The following is a 14119-nucleotide window of genomic DNA, read 5'->3' as shown; positions in this document are numbered from 1 at the left end:
TGCCTACTTAGTTATCAGCAAGGAAGTTGCTACCTTCTGCACAAATCCTCTTCTAATCGAGGGAGTTCTGGCCATCACATTTAAAGGGACTACACACCTTTTAAATGCCTTCCCTCCACTGGAGATAATGAAGGATAGGGGCACCTTCAAGGGAAGAGATTGAGTAGAACTTGGCTCAGGGCCTTTTAAGTTTTGTCCCTTATAGCCTAATATTTAGTCATGGTACAGACAACACAGGCATTTTCTTTTAACTTTCTTTTAAAGTATGGCTGATGTGGTCATCACTATATTATTCTGAAGCCATTACAGAACAAATGCTTCCATGAAGCATGCCATACACTTTGCCAGCACACGGCAGATACCAGTGAGGGAGGCATGTGTAGCTTTGGTGGAGAATCAAGACAGAAGTACAGTACCCTTTAAGATAGATCAAGATGGGTAGCTATGTTAGTCTATAGCGGTAGAAATGAGCAGAGTCCAGTAGCACCTTAAAGTTAACAAAATTTGTGGCAGGATATGAGCTTGTGAGTCACTGCTCACTTCTTCAGATAGTTAGCAACTTGTGAAAGCTCTGCCACAAATTTTGTTAGTTTTTAAGGTGCTATTGGACGCTTGCTCTGCTTTAAGATAATGTCAGCACTCAGAAGACATAGAATGGAGAGTCCCATGAGAAATATATGTACTACAGAAGGGGAGGACAGTAAGCTTCTGGGAGCTACCCCACCCCTGGGAACTATTTACTGCAAAATAACAGCTTGATATGTGGAGCCTGCCACAGTAGGACAGTATATACAAAAATTGCCACAGTTCAGAGCAGGTCTGCAGTGCTTGGCTATAAAAACCCTTCCTCTGTTTTCCCAAAGCACCCGTTTCCCCTGCCAGATTGCAACCTGCCTGAGGTCACTAAATTTGCAGGAATGTCTTCATTCTGCACTATTACCACATGGTAACAGGCACATATAATAAAACAGGCATGTAAGTAGCAAAGCTGAAAGCATGTAATTAATCTTTCAACTGGCATACAAACCACCCATTTGTGCTATTAAAATGTGATTCTTAAGCAGTAGTCAAGCATAAAGCAAGAACAATACATGACTGGCATGCACTATTTGGCTTGATGTGTCAGTAGCAAGATAACAGCTACCACACAGAGATCTACTGTAGTAGCAAAGATTAGCCAGTTTGGTGTAGTGGTTAAGTGTGCGGACTCTTATCTGGGAGAACCGGGTTTGATTCCCCACTCCTCCACTTGCACCTGCTGAAATGGCCTTGGGTCAGCCATAGCTCTCGCAGAGGTTGTCCTTGAAAGGGTAGCTGCTGTAAGAGCCCTCTCCAGCCCCACCCACCTCACAGGGTGTCTGTTGTGGGGGAGGAAGGTAAAGGAGATTGTGAGCTGCTCTGAGACTCTTCGGAGTGGAGGGCGGGATATAAATCCAATATCTTCTTCTTCTTCTACTACTTCTCTGATGCATTTCAACCCAACTTCCATATATTTTTGACATTAATAATATCTTTTAAAGACATCTTTACCATTTTATCCATGAATTATACTAGCAATTATTTACCACAAAAGATTATCTGCAAAATATCATATTTAAAAATATACTTACAGTATTCCCACTCCCGTTTACAATATTTTAGGAATGTGCTTAAAGAACTGGCTTGTATTAAACTCAAATTGATTGTTCAGAATTTATTTCACAGTAACATAAAAGATTTACAACTGAACCACAAGAAAGCGATTGCAACAACACAGGTGCTACCATAAACTATAAGGTAACATCTTGATTTTTATATTAACTGTGTATTTCTACACCTTAGGATAAAGGAAAGCCAAATTAAAGATGTTTATAAAATACCCCAGCCTACACATATGGCTTCATCCACATCCTATTCAATACATCCTTAAAACTATATTCATTTTATTTTTCAATAGCACCTATTTATAAAAAGATGCATTTTGTAGTTTAATGAAGTACAGCACACTTCATTAAGGCAAACATTTAATTAACTGATCTAAAATGCAAGTTACAGTACTGTACTCCTTCAACAATCCACTGTATTAACATTATGCAATACTTTGAAAGAAAAGCTAAAGGCTACATCCTATCATGGATAAAACTCCCAGTGACGCCAGTAGCTTTGCCTACGCTGCAATAGTATTTGGGCTATGATAAAACTATCATCAGCTTGGCAGTTATTCACCCAAAGAACATTAATACTGACTATCATATTTTGATAGACATATTTGAAATTTTAGGCAAAATATAGAATACATCTCTTCTCATGCGGGGGTAAATTACTACTATTTTGGTTTCATAGTTTTGTATTCTTTAGGTTGGTAAAAGCAATACATTTCTATAAAGCAGATCATCTGTTTGCAGGACTAATTTAAGAATCACCATTGATAAATGAATATTCCAAAAATACTTTTAAGTATGTCAACTGCTCAAGAAAGGTTTTCCACATAACAGTAGATGACTAAATATGTAATATAAGATTGCCTTGCTCCTTTAGAAACCAATACTTATATAAAAAAGTCATTCATCAGCAAACAGGACAAGTACTGAGGAAAATCACACTGGTTCCATGTTCAAGTGTATGCCAGCTGCTGCAGATGTCCAAATATTGTGAATGGAGAAGACTTTGATTTTTTAAAAAATTACTGCATCTAAATAACAGCCATTTATTCATACACAGCAGGTTCATAAAGTCAAACAGTTCCTGGACTGTACCACTGCAAGTAGAGAAGTTGTATGTTTCATTTGTCCTCCATTCACCCCATATGTCATACTTAAGAAGGCAGCATGCTAAGATTGCTAGATCAAACCATTGACAGCCTCATTGTGTGTGCATGAGTGTGTGTGTGCGTGTGCGCAGCAATGAAAAAAATTACATATAGGAGAGCAGAAATTCGAGTCTCACATCTGAAGCAGTACAGAACAGGAGTCAATTGCTTCCACCAATATGTCAAATTGGCCTCAATTTGGGAGGCTACACAGACCCTAGGCAAAATTAAAGGAATGTAATTCACAGAGCAGGGCAAAACCCATAGCGTAGTTAGAAATGCCAATTTGGGAGCAAGATAAAGGGAAGCATCTTAGTCCCAGTTGTTACTCTTACTAATTAAAAATTAGCAACAGCCCCCAGTGTGATTCATTGTATGTTTAAGAATAGGAAATAAAATTATATGTATCAAGAAAATATGTAAAGAAAGAAATAAACTTCCATGAACAATAACTGCAACATCACTAAGGTAATTAGATAAGTAACAGCAGCATAATGCTAAGGTGATCAGAAAAATGTGACTGTGGTGCTGGCCTATAAAGCAGGATGGCCTCCTCCCTTGCCATACATGTATCCAAAATCCATATTACCAAACTTGCAACATTGCTTCAGATATCATTACCAGGAAAAATTTGAAGTCCACTTTATCCAAGTCACTAAGGGAAGGAGCAACAGGAAGAATCTGAGTTATCTGCATTAGGTGGCATACATTTTGGCAAGTTACACGAGACAGAATACTTGTGTCTGACATTTGCCATTAGTTTTTTTTTTTTTTTTTGGCTGGAGTGGGGGAATACAGAATAATATCAGACAAATCGCTTGTTAATTGATAATTCAAAAAACACATATCTAACTTTATCGTAATTTAAATAAGAAATTCACCAGAAAACCTTTAGAGATTTAAATGCTGCAACACAGTAAGAATTCAAATGGGCTTAAATACTTCAGTACATCTCTACCCTTTCCATCTCTACTAATGGAAGGTATTTGGTCAACAGGACAAGACCTCCTTGATTCCCCCTTCCCTTGAGACCCAAAAAGATCCTGCAAACAGCATAGCAAGGGCAATGGAGGTCTGAGGGTGGGGGGCAGGACCAATGAAAGCTGTTCCCATCCATCCTTTAGAGAAATTTTTCTCTGAGATCCAACCTACAATAGAGGATTTTGACATACTGAATTTTCCCTGTATTTTTTTCCACAGATACTGTAACTCATCTTAAGGGTAGTTACATGGGATTCTTCTCTCCAAAGATTATATACTGCTTTTAAGTAGCTCAGCACACAGTAGGAAATGACACTGAATTACGGTACATTGCTGCAAAGGGATAAGTAAAGACTGGAAGTCTTTGGTTACACATGCAATAATATTGATTAAACTTGCTCTGAGTTAATCCTCATCAAGAATACTTATTCTACTACTGCATGCTTATTGGATTTACATACTGTATGTGTGATATATGAATGTTAATTTAACAAGCAGTAATAAAATAGGTCTTGAACATATATTGTCCTAATTTAAACCATAAATTAAAACCAGGTATCTTCCATCATCAATGGACAATTTTGAATTTGGAGCAATCGAGCATAGAAAATTATGCTTAATTATATTCCAAAATGTACTTTCCCTGCCTTGTAGCTATACCATGCCCAATGAAGTTTGGAAAGAGGATTATTCCTCATATAGTTATACTATCTAGTCACTGCTGTTGGTACATTTACAATAGAGTTAACACTGTAGGCACAGAAATGTTTCATAACTGGCTGCATGAAAAGTAACAATCTAGTACAGATGATGCTGGTGCATTTAAAGAGAAGGCCTCTCAAGAAGTTTCAATCAACCGGAGGTAGATGCTTATCAATAAACTGCTTTGCATCCATCATTTCCTATTGAAGAATAAAAAACAACAATTTATGGTAAAGTTGCAGGAATACAGAAGAAAACAGAGCAATTTACACTGTAATTTTTCAGTCAACTACCCCCCCCCCCACCACTAAAGTCCTGTAGAACATCCTAATTTTGGTATAGCATGACATGCAATACTCTGACCTGGATATCTCAGGCTAGCACGATCTTGTCAGATCTCAGAAGCTAAGCAGGGTCAGTCCTGGTTAGTATTTGGATGGGAGATCACAAGAAATACCAGAATTGTGACACAGAGGCAGGCAATGGCAAACCAACTCTGAACGTTTCTTGCTTTGAAAACCCTATGAAGTAGCCATAAGTCAGTTGTGACTTGAAAGCACTTACTACCACATGGCACACATTCAGCCTGTCGTCATACCTTGGAGCTACAAAATTAGCAAAATTTATCACAAGTGCAGGCCTTCTCCAGTGGTTTTGGGATGCAGCTTTAGATTTCTCTATGGCAGTGTTTCCCATTTCCAGGGTCATGACCCGGTACTGGGCCACGGAAGCCTCACTACCAGGTCACAAGAAAAGCCAAAGCTAGCCTCGCCCCCAGCAAAGCATGACCTCTGCTCTGCTTCCTTCCTTCCCCCGTCTCTGTTGTGCAGAGAGGAGCTGGTCTGCCTCTCCTTCCTTCTCCCCCCATCCCAGTGTTTAAGAGAAAAGCTGGCACTTTAGACACTGAAGTGTTCTTCAAGGTATGAGCTTTTATGTGCCTTGCAGTATGCTCTTTTGGGGAGATTTCCCTGGGAGGCCTGAGTGGCAAAGAAGGGTGTGTTTTTTTCAGCTGGGAGGGGTGGGGAGTGGGCATTCCAGTAGCTATTTTTTTTACCAAACCACCCCTGGGCAGAATTGTTGCTGGCTGGGGTCATCTGATGGTGAGAAAGGCTTTTTTTTTTCTCTCCCCCCTTTCTTTCTTTTTTCCCCTTCAAGTGATGCTCTGTCTGTATTCTTGGTGCTGGAGGTGGGGGGAAGCAACAGTGGGAGGCTTCTAGTGCCCTGGCCCCACTGGTGAACAGTCTGGTTCTTTTTGGGCATTGTATGAGAAAATTTTGGACTGGATAGTCCACTGGCTTGATCCAACATAGCTCCTCTTATGTTCTTTCTTGCCATGTCTTCTTTTCCTCTCCTTTCGTTTAATTCTTTCCCTTTCTTTCTTTCTTTCCTTCAATTTTTACTGGATGAAACTTTTCTGTTCATCATACTGTTGTTGCAGACATAGGAGCTCTGCCAATGAAAAATGGGCACCCCCAGTTGTAGGCAGCTGGCCTTTCTATGAGATTTCTGTGGGAGTGAGAGGTGTGGGGTAGAAAGAGATTATTGGAGATTACTGCAGTATATCTCAACAGCACTGGAAGCGATGGTACTATGAACTTAGCACCATTTTACTGGTCCTGCTTTTAACAGCTGTCTGACACCAAAATTAAACAACTCCTGTAGATATTAAAAAGGATGGAAGAAGTTCACTGGCTAAATTTCTGCAAAACAGGTTGCTTTTAAAGGCATGAGAAACAGCCAGTAAAATTAATTCATTAATTGCAGTACAGTTCTCTGCTACCTTTCACAGCAATTCCCCATTGTTTCAACCAAAGAAAACTATGAAAAATAGCTGTTGAAAGATTTTCTTGAAACCAAGCAAGCTTGGTTATAGCTTGAGTCAGGGTTCCAGTAGTAGCAGCTGAAGGAATGGCCTACTAAACGTTTCAACATATTTTGAGGTAGAGCAGCTGCCAGGGCCCAGTGTGGGTGATACACAAGTGCTGTCATTCCTGATGGAAATGGCAACAGCACTCCAAACTGCATACACTGGCCAGTGCTGTTGAGGAAGGGGTGTGTAGGTGATGCAGGCAACTGAACATGGGCATTAGGAGTGCTTGCAAGCTGGAGAAGAACACACAAACAGCTAGGTGCATGCAGGTGTGGGAGTGGAGAGGAGCGCCCACTTTCCATCCCCGTTTTGGCTCAGTGTGAGTTTCAGAGAGTTTTTTCTGAAAATGAAGTTACTTCAGAAGAAGAGGCAGGTTTTGGGTAGTGCCCTGGAAGTGACATCACAGGAAAAGGTGGAGTTTTGGTTCAGTGTGCCCTGGAAGTGACATCACTTGGCCCTTGACACCACAGGAAATGACATAATTCCTGTCTTCTGGCTCCGCCCCCAAATTCTCTTGGCTCCATCCCCAAATTTTAGTGGGCCACGAAGGAGAAGTGTAAAAATAACTGGGCCACAGGAAAGAAAAGTTTGGGAAATCCTGCTCTATGGCATACAAGCAGGGCTGCCAGTTTTGTGAAAGTATCAAAGGGAGGAGCTTCCTTTTCAATATCCAGAATGGTTCTGTCTGGCTAACAGGATACTGATCCTAGTCTTGAGTGGCATGGTTTTTTCAAAAGCTACATCCTTGCCTACCTTCCTTTTTTGTCATTGTTTATTGTTATTTAGGACAAAAAAAGAGGGGCTTACTGAATTAAAGCCATACATGCTGGGGGGGGGGGGGGAGGAGACCTTTCTCTACCAAAATTTCTTATGCCTCTTCCCTTCCCACTCACTCCTACAAAGGAGAACAACTATGTTGCAAAGGCTAACAGCAAGCTTCTCCCCATTCCAATGGGGAGAGACACACCAGTGTTACTTGCCTAGTCACCTAACCTTACTGCTTATCCCACAAGTTGACTTCCTGTATTAGCTATTATGTTTACAAAGAAAGAAACTGGTCTCGATCAGCTGGGTGATCCTTGCAAGGACCAAAACCACTCACTAGTTGGTGCCAGAGTTCTGCTCCTGAGGTCAATGAATGATTTAGAATGCCTCTGGTTGATGCACCAGTGGCAGCTCTTCACTTTGAACCAGTTATTCTATCAAAACTGGATGGCATTCAGAGACCTTGTGGTAAAAGGATAAAGAATTAGCTCTGACAAGCAACTTTGCTCAAGATACAGTATGTCACAGTGCATGATCCCCTCCCTTTGGAGACTGGGCCGCAGGGCAGTATTCCAACATGATAACGACCTTAAACACACCTCCAAAACGACCACTGCCTTGCTAAAGAAGCTGAGGATAAAGGTGATGGACTGGCCAAGCATGTCTCCAGACCTAAACCCTATTGAGCATCTGTGGGGCATCCTGAAATGGAAGGTGGAAGTGTGCAAGGTCTCTAACATCCACCAGCTATGTGACGTCGTCATGGAGGAGTGGAAGAGGTCTCTAGTCGCAACCTGTGAAGCTCTGGTGAACTCTATGCCCAAGAGGGTTATGGCAGTGCTGGAAAATAATGGTGGCCACACAAAATATTGACAATTTGGGCCCCATTTGGACATTATCACATAGGGGTGTACTTACTTTTGTTGCCAGCAGTTTAGACATTAATGGCTGTGTGTTGCGTAATTTTGAGGGGACAGCACATTGACTCTGTTATACAAGCTGTAGACTCACTACTTTACATTGTAGCCAAGTGTCATTTCTTCAGTGTTGTCACATAAAAAGATATACTTAAATATTTATAAAATGTGAGGGGGTGCATTCACCTCTGTGACATTCTGTATCTATGGCCAAAAATGCTTTTTAAGAGCAATCTCCAGCTAATAATCTATCCTCAGCAGAGATGAATATCCTAGAGGCATAGCGACCTCACTCTGTCAATTCTTGCAAATTTTTAGCTAAATATTATCCAGTGTTCAGCTAGAGCAATAACATCAAATGTAACAGCCTACAAGAACAGCCTGGGTTCTCAGGTGTACAAGGCTTTCAAAGGCTCAAAATGCTTTGGAGGTTTCCCAGTTTTTAGTTGATAAGCCAGAGTTTCAGACAAGAAACAGGACAAAAGAAAAACAAGCGTGCAGTATGCAGGATCTCTCTTTACTGAGCCTGCCTTTGGCAGGGGAGGGCGGGATACAAAAAATAAATTTATTATGATGATGATGATGATTATTATTATTATCTTTACTGCAAAGGCATTTTTTACCATGAAATTTATGTCAAGAGGGGGTTAACTGACAATAACTTCTGTCAGCACCCCAGCTGAAGGAAAATAAAGGAGACACATATGGAGAATTTATATCAAAATCCCTTTGTTCCCTTCAACCCAACTTGTACTAGTTTCTATGTATACATACAGTGTGCCACCCAATATGTTGCACTGATTGCAAAACAAAAACATACCTCTACAATAACACCAAGAATGCAATTTTCAGTGCCTCAAGTAAGAAAACCAAATCAAACATAGTTGTAAAATCATTACCTCAATACATGAGCTATGCATCATGCCTGAATAAGTCTTGAAAGTTATGTTGGCAGGATTTATCATGTTCTTTAGCCTCTCAGAGGTGAGAGATCCAAACATCAGTGGAACCAAAGGATCACAGTCACCATGGCACTGGAGAATGGGAATATCTTTGTTGACACAATTAACGGAACCCTAACAAAAAAGTTACAAAATGCTAGTACATTATAGAGGAAAAACAAGATCTGTCATGTAATTAAAATGGCAAGTACATTGTGCAATTAAAAAAATTTAAAGATATATCTATATTTGTTTCAGGATATTCACTACACTTAATTTCAGCAACGGAAAAAAAGTAATATATCTTACACCCAAGATTCACAGGATCATACTGCTTGACATATAGACAAGGCATTGCATTGCAAACACTGATAACAGAATTAATGATCATCTGTGAACTGGTACAAAATCAACTGCCAAAGCATTTAAATAAAATTGTTTTAATTTGTAACTTCAAAAATGCTCAACAAGGAACAGTATTGGTCAATTCCTTTATTATCCTGATAGTTCTTGATTGCTTCATAATGTTTTTTATTCAGTCTTCTTCCAAGGAGCTCAAGGCAACATAAAAGTACTCTCTTCCTTCACTGTACCCTCACAATAATTCTGAGGGTAGTTATTTTACACTGACAGTAGTTCTGAGTAGAATAAACTGAAAGAGATGGAGAGAGTCTGCCCAAGATCACCTAGTGAACTTGATGGCAGAGTAAGAGATTTAAACTCAATTTTCCCATCCAATTCCAATTCTTTATTGGCTATGGTACAATGCCATTTCTTTGGAATTTGGTAGAAATTATTTATTTGAATGATGTATATGCCACCCTTCTAACCAAAAAGTTTCTTGAGGATGATGCAGACCAGATACAGTCTGGAATGAAGGTAGTAAACTTTTCTGTTCATAAACATGTTAAAATTTTATGATCACTCCTAAAATCTTCACTTGTACATCAGTAGTAGACTGTTGTTTAAATGGAAAATTATTCCATATGGTCTTCGCTGCATGCCTAATGAATGCCTCACTCCACTGAATCACAGGATGAAGCAAATAAGGCAAGAGTTTCTAAGTAACACCGATGCTACATTTTAGAAGAGTTTTACACAAGAAGTTTTTAAAAGGCTTTAAAAATCAAAACCTAAAACTAAGCAGTCCACAATACAACTGTTATGTTGAAACAAGGACTAACTACTGTTACTCTATCGTACAAGATACTGACAGAGCACTTTAATTGTGTTGTGTGAAAGATCCCAAATACTATTTTAATAGACAGTTCTTCTTTATAGTTAACTCATGAAAGCATGGAATGATAGTTATCTGTTTCTACAGTCACACTTTGAAATGGTGAAAGACCCAACAGGAGATGCTCTAAATTACTGCAATGTGCCCTTAGGCTACAATGTTTTTTGATCACTAGTGTGTACTGAATATTATTAGTAACAGGAAAAAAATATTTAAGTGTAATTTGAACTTTAAGAAAGCTTCAATGCCAGGCACCACTACCTGTGGAAATGTAGTCCTCAATGGAAGCCAACAACTGAGCGCTAAAACACCTGCTAGTTTCTGTTGTGTTGTGAGAGCTGTATACAGTGCTAGAGCTCCTCCCTAATGAAAACAAAAGTAAGTATCTTACTATCTTTCTAATTACACATGTAATTCATTCAAAATGCTGAAATTTCAATTAAGCTTTTTTAGACTACTCAAATAACATTAACACAAGTGCAAAATTTTATACAGTATTAACTTTTAAATCACTGGTTTGCAAAATATAAGTGTGAATCTCATTTGGGTCAATGCTAAACATCTCCCACTTCCTGATCAGTGAAGCTCCAACCCACTGCACTGACTAACACATCTGTTACCCTCTGGTCCAGATCCTGCTCCCTCCTTTCCACATGGTATAACTTTTGAGGATACCACATTAACATGCTAACAAGCCGTACTTTCCAGGGGGAGGGGGTTGAAAGGATTGTAAACTCCATTTGACTTGCTGGATAAGAATACTAAGATGGCTGTGAAACTGAGTATTGCAAACTTATTATTAGTCCTCCATTATTTTACCTATGTTATATACAAGGAGGCTTAAAACTTTCATCATAAAGTAGGAAGCCTCAGATGAATGAGTTTGTTGTATAATTTCTCACTTGGAAGGCCGCATTCAAAGACTACTTGTCAGTATTTGGAGTCCAGTGGGGCATCACAGAGCTCAGTTCTGGGCTTGGTACTTTTAAATATTTTTATCAATGATCTGGATGAGGGTGTGGAGGGGCTCCTCATTAAATTTGCAGATGACACCAAAATGGGAAAAGCAGCAAACACAGCAGAAGAAAGACAGAATTCAACATGATCGAAGATGCTGGAAAGGTAGGAAGTGAACAAGCTGCAACGTAACAAGGCTAAGTGCCAAGTTCTACACCTGGGTAACAAAAATGAGGAATGCACATACTGAATGGAGGATACACTTCTGGATAGCAGTGTGTGTGAACAAGATCTTGGGGTACAGGTAGACTAAATTAAATATGTTCAGCAAGTGATGCAGTGACCAAAAAGCTAATGCGATCTTGGGGTATATCCAGTACCAGCCCGAGGGTGCACAGCACCCTAGACAGACTTCCTGCCCACGGCCCCGACCTGGCCCTTGCAGCTACGCAACGAGGTGCTGCGTTCTGTCACCCCCTTCGCAATGAGGCTTGGCTCCCCCCCGCCCCCTCCCTCCTGGCACTGCAATGCAGCTGTGCTCCTTCAACCCCCTCCTCCTCAGAGCACGCTGAGCCACGCTACACAGAGGATGGGCCCTACTGGCTTTGATGCAGCAGGTGTGCCATCTAATGCTTTGAAGCCCACGTGGAGCCCTTCTCATGCCTCCTTCCTGGAACTGGAAGTGAGGGGGAACGAAGCCTTCCCCCGCGTGGGTTTCAAAGCATTAGATGATGCACCGGCTTCATCAAAGCCAGTAGGGTCCAGCCTTGGTGCAGTGATGGGAGTGCACCGGGGAGGGAGGGAAGGCAGGTGGCAGTGGGGGGTGGGGCAGTATGCAAACTAGGCAGTTGTCATGGGCACCAAGGGGTAGCCCAATTTGGTGCCCCCTCCTCCTGGTGCCCTAGGCAACCGCCTAATTTGTCTAGTGGGCGAGTCAGCCCTGGGTATATCAACAAAGGCAAAACATCCAAGCTGCAAAATGTCCTAGTTCTGCTGTACACTGTATTGGTCAGGCCACGGTTGGAATATTGTGGACCATTCTGGAGGAAGGATGTAGACAGAATGGAAAGGAGAGCAATAAGGATGATCAGGGGTCTAGAGACCAAGCCCTATGAGGAAAGGCTGAGGAAAGACAGGTTGCTTACATGCAACTGTAGATCTTCGAGTGGTCATCTGTGCATTCACACTCATGGGATAGAGTGCCTGTGCCAATCCCCGAATCGGTACCTAAAAAGCCCGGGATTTTTTCACGCTCGGCAGCAGCGGGCATGCGCAGGCGTCCCAGTACGCATGCTCGCCGGCGCTAACGCGAGGATACCGCCAGTTCCTTTTTGACTGCTGGAAGCCCCTACTGGAGGGAGACCGTCAGCAGTGGGGAAGGAGGGCGGGTAGTGTGAATGCACAGATGACTACTCGAAGATCTACAGTTACAGGTAAGCAACCTGTCTATCTTCTTCGTGGTCTCTGTGCTTCACACTCATGGGAGATTAGCAAGCAAGACATACCTGGAGGCGGTAAGACGGTCAACCAGAAAAAACAGCTTGCAGCACTGCAGCTCCCAGACAAGTCCTCTGCTGAGCATGCACATCCAGAGCATAGTGCTTCATGAAAGCATGCAGGGAGGACCAGGTGGCAGCCTTGCACACATCCATCAGGGAAACGCCACCGTCGCCATCGCTCTTGTAGAGTGCCCACGAATGGGCCCAGGCAACGGCTTCTTTGCCAACAAATAACACAGTTTAATAGTCTCAGTGAGCCACTTTGAAAGCCGCTGAGACAAGATTCTAGAACCCAACTTAGGAGCAGCATAAGAAATAAAAAGATGCTGGTCCTTACGAAAACTTTTGGAGCGACTCAAATAAAACAATAAGGCACGCTTAACATCTAGAGCACGCCACCTACGTTCCTCATCCAAGGAAGGTGTAGGATAAACCATGGGCAACCAAAGTTCTAACTTAAGGTGAAACTGAGAAACCACCTTGGAGAGAAAAGAAATATCAGGAGCTAACAACACTCCAGACTCCTGAAAAACTAGATATGGGTAGTCACAACACATAGCCGTGAGCTCCCCTGCACAGCGTGCTGATGTGATCGCTACGAAAAAAGCAGTCTTCCAAGATAGAAGCTGTAATGAACAAGTGGCCATTGGCTCGAAGGGACGCCGAGTCAACCTGTCCAACACTAAAGTCAAGTCCCACAACTGTGGGGGTGATCTTGATGGAGGATGAAGCCTAAGCAAACCCTTCAAAAACCTCTTAGAATGAGGGTGTGCACAAACTGAATGCCCCTCAACTGGCTCACGGAACGCAGATATTGCTGCCAAATAAACTTTTAACCGATGAAAAGGCAAGGCCAGCATCCACCAGAGATAACAAAAATTCAAAAATTACCGATAGTCCCACCCGTTGGGGTGAGACTGCAGGGTCAACTAAAAACTGAAGAAACGTCCGCCACTTCCTGTCATAGGAAGCACAGGTAGACAACTTCCTGCTGTTTAGGAAGACGTGTTGGACTCTGCTGGAGAACTCACAGGGTCGATGAACCACGCTGTCAGCTTCAGGTGAGGCATGTTGTGATGGAATACATGACCGTCCTGAGCCGACAGAAGGTCCGGTTCCGCCGGAAACTGGTAGAAGACCCCCCCCCTCGCCAGCTGAAGCAAGATTGGGAACCAGTTCTGCCGAGGCCACCACGGTGCCACCAGGATGCAGCATGGCCTCTCTCTTGCGATTTTGTTGACAACCCCTGTCAGCAGAGGTGGGAACAGATATAGGAACTGACCTTCCCACAGGAACAACAGACCGTCTCCTAACGACTCTGGATCCGTGCCCCCTCTGGAGCAAAACAGAGGACACTTCCGGTTTCTGGCTGTGGCAAACACATCCACCTGAGGGTACCCCCAGAGCTGAAACACAGGTTGAAGAAAGTGCCACTGTATCTCCCACTCATGCGGGGAAGCTG

The 14119-nt window shown here is 42.0% G+C and overlaps 1 protein-coding gene across 2 annotated transcripts in view; it reads right to left on the bottom strand.

Moving 5' to 3' along the window:
- Positions 1-1678: 1678 nt before the first annotated feature.
- The window catches only part of LYPLA1 (lysophospholipase 1), a 35965-nt gene continuing 23524 nt past the window's right edge, over positions 1679-14119 (bottom strand). For both annotated transcript variants that reach the window (XM_060243793.1, XM_060243794.1), the window contains exons 7-9: positions 10463-10564; positions 8923-9099; positions 1679-4671 (exon numbers count right to left, since the gene is read on the bottom strand). In XM_060243793.1, coding sequence (XP_060099776.1) covers positions 4618-4671; positions 8923-9099; positions 10463-10564 — 333 coding nt within the window. In that variant the 3' untranslated portion in view covers positions 1679-4617. The remainder of the gene's footprint in view (positions 4672-8922; positions 9100-10462; positions 10565-14119) is intronic.

The sequence above is a fragment of the Heteronotia binoei genome, chromosome 7, assembly GCF_032191835.1.
Source record: "Heteronotia binoei isolate CCM8104 ecotype False Entrance Well chromosome 7, APGP_CSIRO_Hbin_v1, whole genome shotgun sequence".
In the NCBI taxonomy this organism is placed as follows: Eukaryota; Metazoa; Chordata; class Lepidosauria; order Squamata; family Gekkonidae; genus Heteronotia; species Heteronotia binoei.
This window is presented reverse-complemented; position numbering and strand designations above follow the sequence as displayed.